Raw genomic sequence first — 15,901 nt, 5'->3', positions numbered from 1 at the left:
ATAAACCCCATTCAGCCGTCACTGCAGGCTGGCCTCGGCCCAGAGGGCTGTGCCTGGTACCCAGCCACCCTGTCGTCACACGCCCGGAGGGAAGGAGCAGAGGTGGAAGGAGGTGAGCAGGACGCCTCTGGGCTGAGAACACGCGAGTCAAAGGCGGGCCTCGTGGGTGTGTGTGTGTGTGTGGGGGGGGTGTCTGGGCGTCTGGGGGGCGTGTCCCACCCTGGGAAACCGACCAAGACACTGAGTGTCCCGCGAGGGAGTTTCCTAGTCCTCTGCAAAGTCCCTGACAATCAGCAAAATAGGAAAGATTCCTACAGCATAAACACACACGTTACCTCTAGACGGGTGGGGGAGAGGAAATGCCGGGCCCCCTGGGACGCCAGGCTTCAGCAAAGAGCTGCCCGCTGCAGGGGCCCCCCAAGTGCCCGGGGTGGGGAAGTCTGATCTGTGGACGGGGTAAAGCAGCAGCGGCCAAGCAGCCTGGAACTACCCGACGTCACATGATAAACACCGTTCTTCCCACCTTGAGGCTGAAAGTGGTAACGACGTGGGAGACGCACTTTAGGACGTCAGTCACTGACCCCCCCCAACCCCCCTTTTACGGAAAAACAATTCCTAAGTCACATTTCCGTTCAGGCAAGAAGGGCTTCGGGTCAGGAGTGGAGATGGCTCATGGCTGGCCTGTCCTGCCAGTGGCTGCCCTGCATCTGGGCCACTGTCTCACCAGGACAAACATGCCGGGCCCTGGGACAGTCCAGGCCCAGAACATGACTCCTGTGACCGCCCAAGACATACCTGGAACCACTCTGCACCCTGTATTCACAGCAGCCTGACGGAGAGAGAGCGCCCAGGCCCACTGCGAGGGTGAGAGCCTGAGCTGAGAAAAGCAGATCTGACCAGAGGCCACTGTCCCCAGAGACGCGCTGAGCCTCGTCCGGGCTCCTGCCGTGCCCACGGCGTGGCCCTTGCTGCCCCGCTCAGACGCCTGGCGGTCCGGCTCCGGCTGGGCCTCAGCAAAGCGCGCAGGCGGGAGGCTCTGGGTCCTGCCCCTCCCGAGGCAGCCTCCCGGGAAGGAAGTCCTGCTGGTCCCGCACCAGAAACATTTTCTTTCGTTGTTACTTGTTTATAAAGCGCTTCAGCCACTTAAAGAAAATCTGCTCATGGCACAATTTGCCTCAAATCGATTCCAAGTTGTAGAAGGGTTTTTCAACAGAAAAAAATTATAATTGAAAAAAACAAGGAAGTGGGAATGGATCTGAAATGGAGGTGGGAACGTGGGCCGCCCAGGCGTGGGGGCAGCGCGGCCCCTCCACCCTGGCCCTGTGCCTCATTTGCCTGGATGGAGGGCAGCTGGGCCAGACAGGACACGGGGAACACACAGGGGAGGGGCTCGCGGAGGACGCCAGACGGCGGGGAGGGGGTTGCCGGGGAGAAGGCGAAACAAAGCGGCAGGATCACAGATCACAGCCCTGAAGAGGTGAAAGGGCTGCACTCGCAACAGCAGGACACGATTAGAACATCTGGAGGACGAGGAAATGCTCGTACGAGTTTTAAAAAGAGGAGAAATAAAAGTTCAATAAAGGGTGGAAGGAGAAACTTGAGAAAAGCAGAAAAGAGAAAGGGACGGACAGAGGAAGAACAAGGTGGGAAAAGAAGACGAGTACGCAGGGGGAGGGAACGCCACAGAAGAAGATAACTTCCTAGAAATGCAGTAAGTGAGTCTTCAGATCCAAAGGGTCCCATTAAACGTCCAGCCCCCTCCTAGGCACCCCGCTGAGACGGGGCCAGTGCTGCGGATGCCGGAGACCCAAGCCCCCCCCCTCCACCGCTCCCAGGGGGACACACCATGTACAAAAGGGCCAGGATCACAGGAGCATCAGACTTCTTAACAGACACGCTGCAAGCTAGAAAGCGACATCAGTTCTGAGCAAAAACGTTTCCAACCTAGAACTCTCTACTCAAGATAAACATCTACCTAGTGTGAATGGAGAATAATGATAATTTTCAGATGTGGAAGTTTTTTTTTTTTGTTTGGTTTTTTTTTTGTGGTAGGTGGGCCTCTCACTGTTGTGGCCTCTCCCGTTGCGGAGCACAGGGTCCGGACGCGCAGGCTCAGCGGCCATGGCTCACGGGCCCAGCCGCTCCGCGGCATGTGGGATCTTCCCGGACCGGGGCACGAACCCGTGTCCCCTGCATCGGCAGGCGGGCTCTCAACCACTGTGCCACCAGGGAAGCCCAGATGTGGAAGTTTTTATTAAAAAATTTGCCTCTCCTGTCCCCTTCCTCAGGACTAGAAGATGTTGTCCAATAAAAGGAAGGAGCAGATCAGGAAAGGGAAGACTGGGGAGCTGGGAGAGAGGGGATGCCCAGGATGGTGTGGAAGATGATCCCAGGGTCAGAGGCGCCCCCCGCACCTCGGGGCCAGGTGGGAGGAGGCCTGGGTCCCAGGTGACGATGTAAATGGGAAGGATGTGCCAGTCGCCCAGGTACCAGGAGACCAAACAGAGAAGGGGCCACTGTAACTCCCGGGAGCGCAGGCCGGGGAGAGGCTGAGCAGTGTAGCCGTCACACAGCCGCACTGAGGCCATCAACCAACACTTCTGATGTGGCCTCGCTGGGCTGATGGGGTGGGAGGAAAAGCCAAGTCCTCCATCCCACAGGAAGTCAGTGTATGATGACCTGAAACTGAGACACCAGAAGGTGAGTAGGTGCCGAGGGGCGTGCGGACAGGCTGGGCGTGGCCAGGGGCTGTTCTGTCCTCACCAGCCCTGCAGAATCTTCCGCTTTCTTAGATCACGTGCACATATTACTTTGATATGAATAAACCTTTAAAAAACACGAATGAAATCAGTACCACCTCTCTCCCTGTGGGCACCTGCTGAACGCGCAGCCCAGCCGTTCTACCCGCTCTGCTGGAGAAGAACCTCCGTCTCCCATCTGCAAAGTGGGGATGGCAAGGCTGTGACACCACACAGCAACACCGCACAGGACCACTGTGGAGGTGAACGGATGTACTGAGCTCCCAGCCCACCGCACAGGTCCGGCGTGTATGTCAGAAACAGCTCTATTTTTTTTTTTTTTTTTCCGGTACGCGGGCCTCTCACTGTTGTGGCCTCTCCCGCCGCGGAACACAGGCTCCGGACACGCAGGCTCAGCGGCCATGGCTCATGGGCCCAGCCGCTCCGCGGCATGTGGGACCTTCCCGGACCGGGGCACGAACCCGTGTCCGCTGCATCGGCAGGCGGACTCTCAACCACTGCGCCACCAGGGAAGCCCACAGCTCTATTTTTATCACTGTTCTTAAAATCTTGTGGCTCACGACCCTAACAAGTGTATTTTAACCAAAATAATCAAACCTGAGGGTTTCACGGCCTCAGCACGGACCGTTTAGACACTTCAGAGAGGCGATTTCAGACCCAGGAGACTAAGAAACTGGAAACAGCTGCCTAGCCCTTGGTGGGGAACTGGTCAATCAAATACAGGACACGTCAAACAGTCCACTGTGCAGCCACGAGCGATGCAGTGACACAGGAGCCCGAGACACAGAGGGACAGGAGAAAAAGCAAGCTGCAGGACGTTCTGAGCTCCAAGGGACCTTTCTGGGGAGGGGCCACAAGTACTCACACCCGTCAGACAAGCTCTCGGGCATGTTCAGAGAAGATGCACCTGCAAACGTGGACTTCTCTCCAAGAATGTCACTGCACGATTTTTATTTTCTGAAACATTTCAATTTTGTAGAGTGCACGTATATTGTAATATTTCTGTAATCCGGGGGAAAATAAAGGGAAAGAGAGGCCAGTCTCTTAAGAACACCTGTGCTCACTAAGAGACACTCAGTGCTGTGAAATCCCAGGACACTATTTTAAAAGGTTAACTCATTTATGAAACACACCTTGTCCCAGTGAGAACAATAAGCGAACAGGCCTGAGCCCAGAAGTACCAGGTGCATCTCCCTCTGAGGAGAGGGCAGATCCGGGCGGGGGGCCCATGCCTCCCTCAGGTCTTCCTCCAGGCTCTGCCTGCTTCCGGAAACCCAGAGGAGCAATCTGGAAAGGAAGGGCTCTCGGGGGCAGGGCACCCGGCCGGGCCTCGCCCAGAAGGCACACCCCGGAACACATTACACGGCGCCCATCCCCCGAAGACGTGCCCGAGAGCAGGGAAACAGTTGCCCCAATGCACACGAGACTGAAGCACAAGCCCAGTCAGCCTCCCCTCAACAATTTAAAGCCCAAAAACACCCGGGCACGGATGCAGGCAGAAGGAGACTATAAAGGACACGGAGGGCCGCACCCTTCTGTGTAGATGAACCAATTTTTATTTCTCCCAAGTTTTCAGATGGGGAAAGGGACCCGGTGGGTGTGAGTGGGGCTGGGGGGGTGCGAGGGCCACGGGTGCAGATACAGGTGCGGGACCCACTGACGGCGGGTCTCCCAGACCAGCCAGGCAGGGCTCCCCACTGTGCAGGCACCTTCCTCTCTGGGTCACTCAGGGGAACTGAGGCAACGCTGCAGCTGGAAACTTCGCAACAGAATAAATCACTCTCAAGGAAGGATCCAAAGTTTGCCAGAAACACAAAGACCTTCCAACAGCCAACTCGACAACCTCCCAACTCAAGGCACTTAACACTGCAAAGTGAGTTAGGGCTGAATCCCGCGCAGCAGTGAAGCAGGACTGGGCTGGAAGGTCATGGTTAAAAGTGGTTTAGGTTCTGAGGTTGGTTGCTTAATTTTTATTTCCTACAGGGTTCCGCTAACCTTGGCCAAATTCCACAAAACAAATTACTTTTGGTTTTGATCTCTATATTACAAAAATTAAGAAACGCCTTCCTCAAGAAATAGCTTCTAAAAACTTAGTATAAATTAGCTGCTCTCTTTCTGTGCTGCTCCCTTTCTCTGGTTGAATTTCAGCATTTTTCTTAACAAGAGAGTTCATTCATTTTCTGGGTGGAGGACTTCAGGGCAGGGGAAAAAACCCGCAGAACCCGCCCCCGCCCCCGCCCGGCCACCTGGGGAAGGAGGGCGGGGGCGAGTCAGCAGGGAGGGCGGGGCCGCTCCTACTGGTGCAGCCGCTCCCCACACCTCGAGAGGACGGGCGCAGAGCCGGAGGAGGCCGACCCGGGCCGAGGCCTGCGAGCCTCTGCAGCTGAGCCGCCGGGAGAGCGGGCCAACCGGGCAGCGGGCTCAGACGCTCCAAATGGGGACCGCGGCGGGGCGGGGCGGGGCGGGGATTGCGTAGGGGGCCACGGGGAAGGGGCGGGCGTAGGGACGGGGACCCGGACGGGGACCGGGGCGCGGGTCGCTGCCGGCCGGCGTCTCCCAGCCCGCCCGCTTCCCCGGGGACCTGCTATGGGCGACGGGCGCAGGGAGGGTGCCCGGGCGGGGTTGGGGGAGGCAGCTGTTTGTAAACACGCCGGCCCCGCGCCTGCGCCAGGCGCGCAGGAAAACGATCTGGGCAGCAAAACCTCAAGGGCCTCTGAGGTTTCCAGCGGGCAATCGGATTGCGCGGCGCCAAGATAAACGGATGTAAACAGAAATCCTTTTCTGTGACACTTAAAGGCCCAAGAGTGAAAGAGCCAGTCTCAAAGTTACTACTTTCCCCGCAAAGCTGTTCTACCGGACGAAGACCAGAGGCGAGTGCCCCGGCGCCCCAACCCCACTCGGGCCCGGGGTCTCCACAGTCACATGGCCGCGACTTCCCAGAACTGCGCAGGGACACCCGCCTCACTCTGCTCAGTGACACCATCTACGCCCCTTTAGAACCGCCGGCGCCTCCTAACACACAGGCGGCCGCAGCACGTGGAGCTGCTGCACTAGCTCAGCCTGCTGGCCACTGTTTTTATTCAAAATGTTACTGGGAATTATATCTATTTTATGAAGACCTCCAGGTACAAACCAAAACATTTTTCTTTCTTAAAAAGCGTCGCCAAAAAAAAAAAAAAAAAGCGTCGATGTGGCTGGATCATGAACTGATTATTCGCAGACCCAGGCCACGCTAAGGCTGACCTTGGGCTCTGGTTTCACCTGGCGTGTAAGGGCTCCGAGGCCCACCCGGAGGCCCACACGCCTGTCTGGCTCCCAATGGCACCTAAAACACACTTGGCCACTGCTCCTGCAGCCGCTCTGAGGTGCTACTGGATAAAGGTGTCAGCGCATACAAGTTTTATCAGCTTCACTGAGCTAGACTTCACACACTACACAATTCACCCGTTTCGAGTGTACAATTCAGTGGTTTTTAGTGCATCCAGCGTTGTGTGACCATCACCTCATTCCCCAATACTGTCGCCACCCCAGAAAGAAACTCTGTGACAGTGGGCAGCCCACTCCCTTGGACCCCCAGCCCCTGGCAGCCTATTTTCTTTCTCGAAGGATTTGCCCGTTCTGGACGTTTCATATCAACAGAATCACACCATGTGTGGTCTCTGGGGACTGGGTGCTTTCACTCTGCATCATGTTTTCGAGGGTCATCCACGTTGTACCAGGTGTCAGCACTTCATCCCTTTTTATGCCGGAATCACCCTCCACCCTGTGGCTGTAACACATTTTCTCTCCACTCAGCAGCTGATGGACACGTGAGCTGTTTCCACTTTGGGGGCTGCTATGAATAACACTGCCATGAACCCTTGTGGATGAGTTTCCACGGAGACCTCACGACCCAGGGAGCTGCTGGGCGGTTAAGGTAACCCTTTAACATGTTGAGGACCTGCCAGACTGTATTCCAAAGCGGCTGCTTCATTTTACTACACAAATTTTTTTATCTACGCATAAATTATACACATGTAAGTAAGTGCAAGAGCATTTTCATAGCACAACTTCATCGTTAACTCCAGTGGAGCTCTCATGTTTTAGATTATTTTCAAGGTAGATGTCTGAAAGAACAGTGAGATGACGTGCTAAATTTCGGGTTTGAGAACAGAGCTATTGCTGGAAACCTGAAAAGAACTAAAGAAAAAAATCTATCTCGTAAATCCCTAAGGACTAAATAAAATAACACACGTCCAGCGGCTGAGCGCAGGGCCTGGCATACAGCGGGTCTCCGTCACTCACTGCTCCTCTGTGGCGTCCCAGACATCTGCGATGTTGGAGGGATTCACTGAGGGAGAAAATGAAGCCCGAGGAGGCTGCAGGGACCTGCCCCCAGTTCTCCCACCAACTGCAGATGCGGCCAGAACCAGAATGCAGGTCCGTGACATTTCAAAGCCGTCCCTGAACTTTCTCTCCGTGAGAGAAACGCGCCCGCCCGCTCACTGGCCCGGGAGGAAACTGACTCCGAGCAACTCAGTGCAAATGACTCCACACACCATGGTAGGAAAACAAAAGGCAAAAGGGAAACCAATGGTGATGCCGTGATTAACCCATCTGTGCTTCTAAGTGTAACCCTTAAAGGTGCAAAACCAGGGACCACGACCTGGCTGGTCAGCCAGAGGAGAGACCTGGTAAGACTCAGGGACGCAAAGCTCGAGCTCTGCTGAGAAGTGCTTCTCGGAGTGTGGTCCCCAGAGGCACCCCGGGGCCCCGAGACCATTTCAGGGGGCGTGTGAGGCCGAAACTAGCTTCGTGGCGACACCGAGACACGCTCTGCCTCCTCCACGGGCTGACGTTTGACGATGCCCCGTCCGCGGTGGCGAGCGCAGTGCACGGCAGGAACCGAGGCACCAGCACCAAATGCACTGGTGCTCATGGCATTGCCAAGGCCGCACACACCAATAAGGCAAAGGCCAGCTTTGTTTTAAAATGTCCTCAATGAAGCGGTAAACTATTTAAAGTTTATTAAATCTTGATTCTCAGGTCCATGTCTTTCAACGTGTTTTACGACAAAAGGGGAAGAAGGCATAGGACCCCTGTTGTCGCAAAAGTACTTGTGCCCCTCAGAGGGGACAGCTCACCAGTCCCCTCCCCAGTCTCTGGCTACACACTTCACCCTCAGACCTGCCCCCAGGGACCCTCTCTGTATAACACGCCAAGGATGAGAAAGTTCGAGGACTTCCCTTTCTTCAAAATCTAGATTAACTTCTAAAACTTTGCAAAGGATTGCTACCAATAAAGTTTAGAAAAACCTAGTCCACCAAATCCTGGTATACAAATACTCCTTTTAAATAGTTTCACTGTCTTTAAAAGCTGACACCTAAGCTTGTTTTAAAAGACCCTAGTACACAAAATTTCAAACTGGAAAAGTGACTAATTACGTAGTGATTCTTCACTTTATAAAAGAATTCTCCAGAGAGTTTATTTAAGTCCTCAGGTCCCTTGATGCACTTAAAATAGTTTCAAAATTTCCATCCACGGGCAATTTTCCAGAAACATACTTGATATCGTATGAAACACAGAACACCCGTATCACTTTCCTCTTTCTCGGCCGCGTTCTAGAGCACAGGGCCGCGGCTTCTGCAGAGGCAACCGCAGGAGGGGGCCAGGCCACTCACCTGATGGTGCCAGTCGGGGAGGGGACGGGGCTGACCAGGCTCCGGAGGTCCGGCTCCGGGATGTGGATCTTCAGCGGGGAGATCTGCGGGTAGAGCGGCCGGAGGGGGGACGCCGGGGCCTCCTCCTGATGGTACAGCGACGTGAACTGGATCTTTATCGCCGTGCTGGGGAAGCGGAAGGTGCACCTGCAACGGGAGGGGAGCGGGACGTTAGGTCCAGCAGGGGAGAGGTGTCCCGGCGCGTCTACGCTGCCCGCCGTCACCAGCCAGTGTGCTCTCCAACTACGCCGCGCACATACACGTACCCAAACCTGCGCCCAAACCACACCACCTCCGCTTCCCTCGGGACAGGCCGGCGAGGGCACCGGGCTCCCTCCACCATGCGTGCGACAGCAAGACCTCCAGCCCGGACAGGTCCCCTGGTGTCCCCTCCCACAGGGCTCCAGACGGCCAGCCAGCTTCCTGTCCGCCTCGTGGATCCAGCACCTCGCAGAGAACGCTCCTTGGGAAACCGAAACGCCACGGTCACCTCCAGGGCAGCTTTTTAATGACAGATGCCCGTCACCCAGAAGATGGAAAGCGAGCGCTGCCTGCAGAGGCGCCGGCGGGGGTCTCGGAGGAAGCGCCCGGAACCCGAGGGTACTGGCTGCCTTCACCGTCCGTTCTGGCCTCACGAGCCCCGAGCCTCGTCTCCTCTACTGGCAGGGGACCGCCCGCCCCAGGCCACTGCAGACCCCAGTCCGTTCCTGTGTGCGCACAGGAACCCAGGGCTCATCTCTCTCCCACAAACTCTGACCTGTAAAGCGGGGCATTACTTGTCAAGCACACCTTCTAAACTGACCAGTTATCCACAAGTTGCTAACTGTGGCTAGCAGACACAGGGTGCACACCGAAAAGTCCCTGATACTTGGTCCAGTCAATTCAATTCAATTCAATTCAATTCACTGTCTAAGTAGCCAATTACCTCCCACCTCCCACCCACACAGCAAGCACTGCTTCAATCCAATTCCCTTTTGTCTTATTAAAACAACTTTGGGGCTTCCCTGGTGGCGCAGTGGTTGAGAGTCCGCCTGCCGATGCAGGGGACGCGGGTTCGTGCCCCGGTCCGGGAGGATCCCACATGCCGTGGAGCGGCTGGGCCCATAAGCCATGGCCGCTGAGCCTGCGCGTCCGGAGCCTGTGCTCCGCAACGGGAGAGGCCACACAGTGAGAGGCCCGTGTACCGCAAAAACAAAAACAAAACAAAACAAACAAAAAAAACTTTGAAGAAACAAGACTGAAGAACAGGCTCTGGGACATGGCAGGTGGTGACCTGGCAGCCCAGCACCCAGCGGGGGTGCTCGCGAGCCTTCCGCCGGGAGACCCACCTCTCAGGAAATGACTCAGCAGCACAAGCGTCTACTCTGAGAGCCCCTGCCTGCAGCTCACAGGGAAAATCAGGAACTCCAGCTGGCCTCCCTGGCCAGTACAGATTCTTCCAGAGACACCAAGCAGAGAGCGGCTGCATGTGGCTGTCCAGGCGGAGCCCTGCAGCAGGCAGTGAGGCACGAAGACGCTGGGAGCCCCGGCTACCCGGTTTGTATTTCCAAATCCAAAAGCAGAACAGAGGGATCTTGATACTGTGCAACAGAAGCTGTTTTCCTGTTGATGCTGTTTTGCTTCTGGGAAATTCCGCCTAAACACCAAAATGTCAGGGATGCGGGTGGGGAAGTCTGGAATGGCGACATCTTCCCTCCGGTTCTGCTTACAGGGCCGCCCCAGGCTATTTAAAAATCGCCCGCCATCTCCTTCTTGTAAGCCAGTTAAAGAAATGTTTGCTGTCCTTTCCCCTTTCTTTAGTTTCCCCACCACCCAATGGAAGTTTCCTCCATCAGTCTTTTGGCTAAAAAGTGACGTCACACATATGCCTAAGATGCTTTCTGAGGCCGAGGGTCTCTCCAGACCCAGAGGCTGGTCAGCTTTTGTAAGTCAGAGTCAACGTGCATCCCCACCGGGTCCGAGATGGGCCCAGTGTCCCCGAGCCTGGGAACTGGCTGAGGGCTTCACACAGGTGAGCAGAGCGTGGCTGAGGGGAGCTCCACCTGTGAAGGACAGGACTGCCTGAACAGCAGGGGGGTCTGTGCGCGCACACACACACACACACACACGCACACACACCTGTTCCACCAGTGCTAGGTAGGAAGGCAGTAGTGCTGACAAACAGTTAAAAAAGAGTTTCTACGTCCCTTTACCATTTGTCTCTTCCTTCAACTGCTGCAAATTAACAAAACAAGCTACGTGTTACTCTCTGCCAGAGGCGCGTGGAGTTCTGACTTCCTGCATGGTACAAGTCCCTGTGTTAACATGAGATCGGACTACAACCTCAAGATCATGTTACAACTACAACTGTCAATACCAGCTAGAAAGAGGTTGTGGCTTCTGGCCTCTGACAGAGGTCACAAGACAGGCAGGGAATCTCAGAAAATGGGGTTTAGGGTGAAGACGAGAAAAGGCACGAGATCCGGAGAGAAGAGCTCTGGGCGGGGGTCAGTGCCTGCCTGGCCCTGGGCTGAGGGGGCAGATGCCGGGGAGCATCGTCAGGCCCCCTTCCCTCTGCTTCCCAGCCTGACTTCTGCTGTGGGACCACCTGCTGTAACCCCTCTGCAGCCCTGGATGCTCTGGGCAGGAGATCACCTCCAAGACGCTTTCCGGTTCAAATCCAAGACGCTAGACAGACAGCACATGCACACAGACTGGGGTTTCAGTGAAACAAAGCACAGCGTTTTATAGGTCAGGGATTTGGGCATGTCATCAGTGGCAAAGTCTACTGCCATCCATAACTGATAGCAGCAGGACAGTTTCCTACTGGAACGGTGATTTTCCAACTAAGGTTTAACCATGAACATTTTCACATTAGTTACAGCAACAGCTATTTCAAAAGCACCTCCTGACTCACTCTTCCAAAAATTATCCTGAGGCAGCTGATCTACCCAGGAGGAGGAGAAAATACCAGGAAGCTGCTTAATTTTAAACAGATGCCTCCCCAGGGTGCCCACCGAGTTTGCCAACTGTTACTTCTCTCCCTGGAACATTTTCGTTCTGGTTTAGGGCCCTGGCTGGAGCTTTAATGAGCGTGTTCTGCAATTAGAGCTACTCTCCTGAAGGCGCTCCACATTCAGGCTGGACCCAAGCGCACTCTGCCCGTGCGTCGGGGTTCCTGCCGGAGGTGGGGATGCGCGCTGGAAACCACCGCCCACCAGCCCAAGGGAGGCTCCGCGCAAGCACCCGAGCTCTGCACAGAGTTCTCGCCCTGCTTTGCAGAGGCGACAGTAGTCTGGTGGCTGCCCGGCGGGGGTGGGGGTCCTGCAGACGGGCGCGGGGCTTCCTTCCTTCGGAGGCGATGCGAACGCCCAACCATCGGCTGGCACGATTCCCCGGGTCTCCTGAAAACCACTGGCCTGGACGATCCGAGCGGGTTCTGCGTGCAGTGTGTGAACTGCACCCAATAGAGCTGTTTTCATTTTTTCATATAAATTTATTTATTTAGTTTTGGCTGCGCTGGGTCTTCGCTGCAGCACGCGGGCTTCTCACTGCGGTGGAATCAAGCTGTTTTTTCAAACGCTCTTGCCCTGAAGCTCCTACGCCCAGGCCCGCTCTAGTCTGGGAGCGTGCAGAAGCCTGCGCTCCTGGAAATTGGGCCAAACTGGTATTGCCTCGGTTTCCTGTGAAGCTGCCCTGTTGAGCATCAGCTCAGAGATCCCTGCATGAAGGCTGGTCTGGCCCCGCTCGGCCACTCATGAGCCTCAGGGACTCGGGCTGTCACCCACCTTCACTCCCATCTCGTCCTTAGGGAGGAAGCCCCCCACCGGCCTCACCAAGAGGAAGTTGTCAGAAAAGAAACATAATTTCCCTGTCGTCATTCAGTCCTCACAGAGAGGACATGGACCACCTGTGTCCCCGGGACGGGAGGGGGCGCCACCGTGGCCACCCACGGGCTGCAGCCCCAAAAGGCACCTCCAGGGAAAAACAAGGACCCTGGACAAGTAAATGTGACACAAAAGAAAACTTCACAAGGAAGGCTGGGTGACAGGCTTGAAAACACCTCCCGGAAAAGACCAAGAAAACACAAGAAAACTTTGGAGGCTCAGTCCAGGAGGGAGAATCACTCTGCAAAGGACGCCCTTCCTCAGGCAGCGATGGGGAGGGCGGCCCGGGACCCTGCTTCGTGGCCGGCACAGAACTGCCGCTGGCCAGGAGTCGCCAGGCGGTCACACAGTTTGAAGTACAGGGTGCTGCCTCGTCAGAGGGCAAGGATGGGAGTGCTGCAGGCTAGAAACCTGGTCACCTTCCCTGTGCCGGGTCCAGCGGTCCCCCGAGATACCCAAGAGCGAAGCCTGTGTGCCCAGGATGCCACAAGCTTCCGGGGGACCAGGGGGACCATGGGGACCGGCGCCCGGGGCAGGAAACGATGCCACCGAGCCTGCAGCCTCAGTGGCCTCAAAGGAGCCACGACTCGGGTGAGACAGGCAGAGAGGCCCCAGCCCAACGGCAGAAAAGACCAGAGCAGGGTTTTCAAGAGTGAAACCCGCCCCCAGAGACCCTTGCTGTGCATCTGACCTGCGGATGTGACAGAGACAACATGCTCGGAGACTCCGGAGGCGAGGCGGAGCAGCCCCAACCTGGCCTGGGAGGAGGCGTGACCGTCCCTCCCCCACCTGCCCGGCCTGGGGCACCGCCAGGAAGCACAGCAGCGTCGTCTCCGGAGCACCTCGGAGGAGGCCGGCGGACACAGAACCCTCCACGTGCAGACACGGGGCCCCCGGGCGGGCCCCCCGGAACCTGCCCCTTTGGGGAGTGCCTCTGAGAGCAGGGCGGCTGTGACCAGTGAGTGTGCGTCCCACTCCTCCCTTTTCCAGACAGGAGCTGGGACCGCCTTCCTCTGCTTCTCCTCGGCACAGCGCTTCACAGATCCACCACTCGGGGCACCCTGATGCGGGGACGCACACGTAACAGAGACCCTGGACCTCCGCGATGCGGTCACCAGGTGGGACTTGGGCCGCCTCCCTTGACAACGGGGATGAGTGGTTTTTATGTCAGAATAAGGGTCACAACCACGTGGGGGGCTGAAAGGGCAGACTACGATAGAGATGGCTAGTCCCCTGGACGTGCACCCTCTTCTGCTTCGACACTGAACTCGTTTCAGCTGGACACACGGCTGCCCGACTAAGGACGACGCTTCTCTGCCTCTTGTGAAACCACGACTGTGCTGGTTCGCGGGACGCGAGGGTTCGTGCCCTTAAGAGGAAGAGGGTGTCTTCTTCACTTCTTCCCTTCCTATGGCCAGAATGTGGTGCGATGGCAGGAGCTGGAGCAGCCGTGGTGGGCCGTAAAACGGACACTGGGTAACAGAGCAACAGGACAGAAGAGCCTGGAGCTGCCATGTCAGATTACACTGGGACTGTTATACGCAAAAGAAATCCACCTCCCTTGCTCTCCTGACCTTCGTTACAAAAACCAAACCTCTGTTCTAATTCTAAACAGCTAAAGAGCTCCCCTGTGAGGAACAGCTGAATTCCACAGTGCACATTCATGGAGGAGTATCACGCGGCCATTTGAAAGGACGCCTTCCAGGACTGTTTGTCTCTGGGCAAATCTCTTAATGCATCTGATCTGTTCTCCTCATCAGGAAAATTGGGGTATTCATGGTGTGTACTGTGTAGGGTACACACACAAGACGTGTGAGTATCAAATGAAATAAGCAAAGTAGTTAGAAGCTCACACAGTACCTCACAGGCAATAAGCGCTCACGAAAACGGGCCCATGGAGGAACGTTAAAAATGCTGATGACACCATGACAAGTGAAAACAGCAGAGACTAAACGGTCCAGCGTTGCGGCTAAAGGCCTGGGATTTGAAATCAGACAGGCCTGGTTTGAGAATGGGCCGCTGGGACACCGCTGGGACGCTGTGGGGGACCTGGGGCGAGTGGCTGAAGGTAAGGCCCCTCCCTGGTAAACCAGAGACAGGCAGGCAGGCCTGGGGCAGCAGGAGCCCTGGGGCAGGCGAGGCGGGCACAGCAAGCGGCCGATGACACCGGCTTCAGTCATTCTTGCAAACATCCCCGGGGTAAGAGTGGTATTGCCGGAGACCTCGAGTCTTTCAAAATGTTTTTTAAATGTTGTAACCGTGTCCTTTAAGAAGTGAAAGACTCAAGAATAGGGGGGAAAAGCTGTTACACATTTGATGACCAGTATGTTCAAATTTTGAAAATAACCACAACCTAGTAGTGGAAAAATGGTCAGGCTCGGGGGGCCAGCTGACAGCCAGTGGCCCCGCCCTCCCCCGCAGGCGTGTTCTAGGCCAGCAGGCGGCTTTTCCGGGTGGGCCCCCCGACAACAAGCAACCCTCATTTACAGATGATCTGCAACTGGCACACCAGAGGCTCTGAGTTTTGTAAGAACTCCAAAGAACAATAAGACAGTTCAGGAAATGGTTTTGAAAAACCTTTTACATACACAGTCCCCAAATCAAAGGATTCTGATCATCTTAAGTGTTTTTAACCTAAAATATCTATTTCTATTAAAAACGTAATACATTTTGCTAGAACGTCTTTAAAAAACAAAACCCAAAAACAGAACCGAGCAGAGGAGGCTGGAGGCTGCAGAGGCCATAGTTCACTGCTGTGCTGGGAAGCCGTGCAGACCGGTGAGGGGTGAGCACGTGATCCAAACACAAGCTCCAGCCAGGAAGAGGGAACGAAGCCAGGAGCCCAGGCCCCGGGAAGGCGGGGCGATGACCGTCCTGACCAGGCAGCAGCTCTGCAGGGCCCCAGACACAACAGCAAAACCTCAAGTCATCCTACTCCAAAAAAACCTGACGAGTGCTGGTGTGTTGAGAGGCCCTTGTCCCCCCTCCTCGAACCAAGGCTACCCTCAGCCTGGACCTCAGACACAGAGGGTCCCAGCAGAGCCACACAGGGTCAGGCACCCTGGGGAGGAACCCAAGCCATCTGCCCAGGGACACTCTTATCCCTCAGTGGGGAAGCATCAGGTTTAAGACAAGCAAACAAAAAATGACTGTGGAAGTCGAGCTCCCAAGCTTTACCGTTTGGAAACTCAAATGGGGCAGGAAGTCCAATATATCTGAAAAAGCAAATACCTTCCAGATTTGCCTGAAAAACATCAAAGGTTATCCAGTTGGGTGAATGGAGGAACTACAAAGCTCAGAATTCCACTTCAAATGTTCTGGCTTCCTAAGGTTCACTGCCAAATGAACGGGCACTGCAGAGGGACCTCCTGCACTGGGGGGCTCAAGTGTGGACCACGAGGCCGGGCTCTCCAGGGACGGAGCTTCAGACACAGCACCGCCGCTGGGATGGACACGGCGACAGCAGAGCTCGCGGGCGACGGGCTGCCCCCAAGCATACCGCCTGGCCTCGTACCAGCAGACCCACATTCTTCAAGATTCTGTCCCCAAAGGCCACCCCCTGTACGGAGCCCACCTC

The 15,901-nt window shown here is 55.8% G+C and overlaps 1 protein-coding gene across 1 annotated transcript in view; it reads right to left on the bottom strand.

Moving 5' to 3' along the window:
* The window catches only part of FOXK1 (forkhead box K1), a 62,957-nt gene that overhangs the window by 11,196 nt on the left and 35,860 nt on the right, over positions 1-15,901 (bottom strand). The window contains exon 3 of the mRNA XM_027125499.1: positions 8,420-8,605. Coding sequence (XP_026981300.1) covers positions 8,420-8,605 — 186 coding nt within the window. The remainder of the gene's footprint in view (positions 1-8,419; positions 8,606-15,901) is intronic.

The sequence above is a fragment of the Aethalodelphis obliquidens genome, unplaced genomic scaffold (genome assembly GCF_003676395.1).
Source record: "Aethalodelphis obliquidens isolate GAN/ISIS:26980383/991018 unplaced genomic scaffold, ASM367639v1 scaffold30, whole genome shotgun sequence".
In the NCBI taxonomy this organism is placed as follows: Eukaryota; Metazoa; Chordata; class Mammalia; order Artiodactyla; family Delphinidae; genus Aethalodelphis; species Aethalodelphis obliquidens.
The sequence above is the reverse complement of the archived record's forward strand: the minus strand, read 5'-3'. Positions and strand labels throughout refer to the sequence as shown.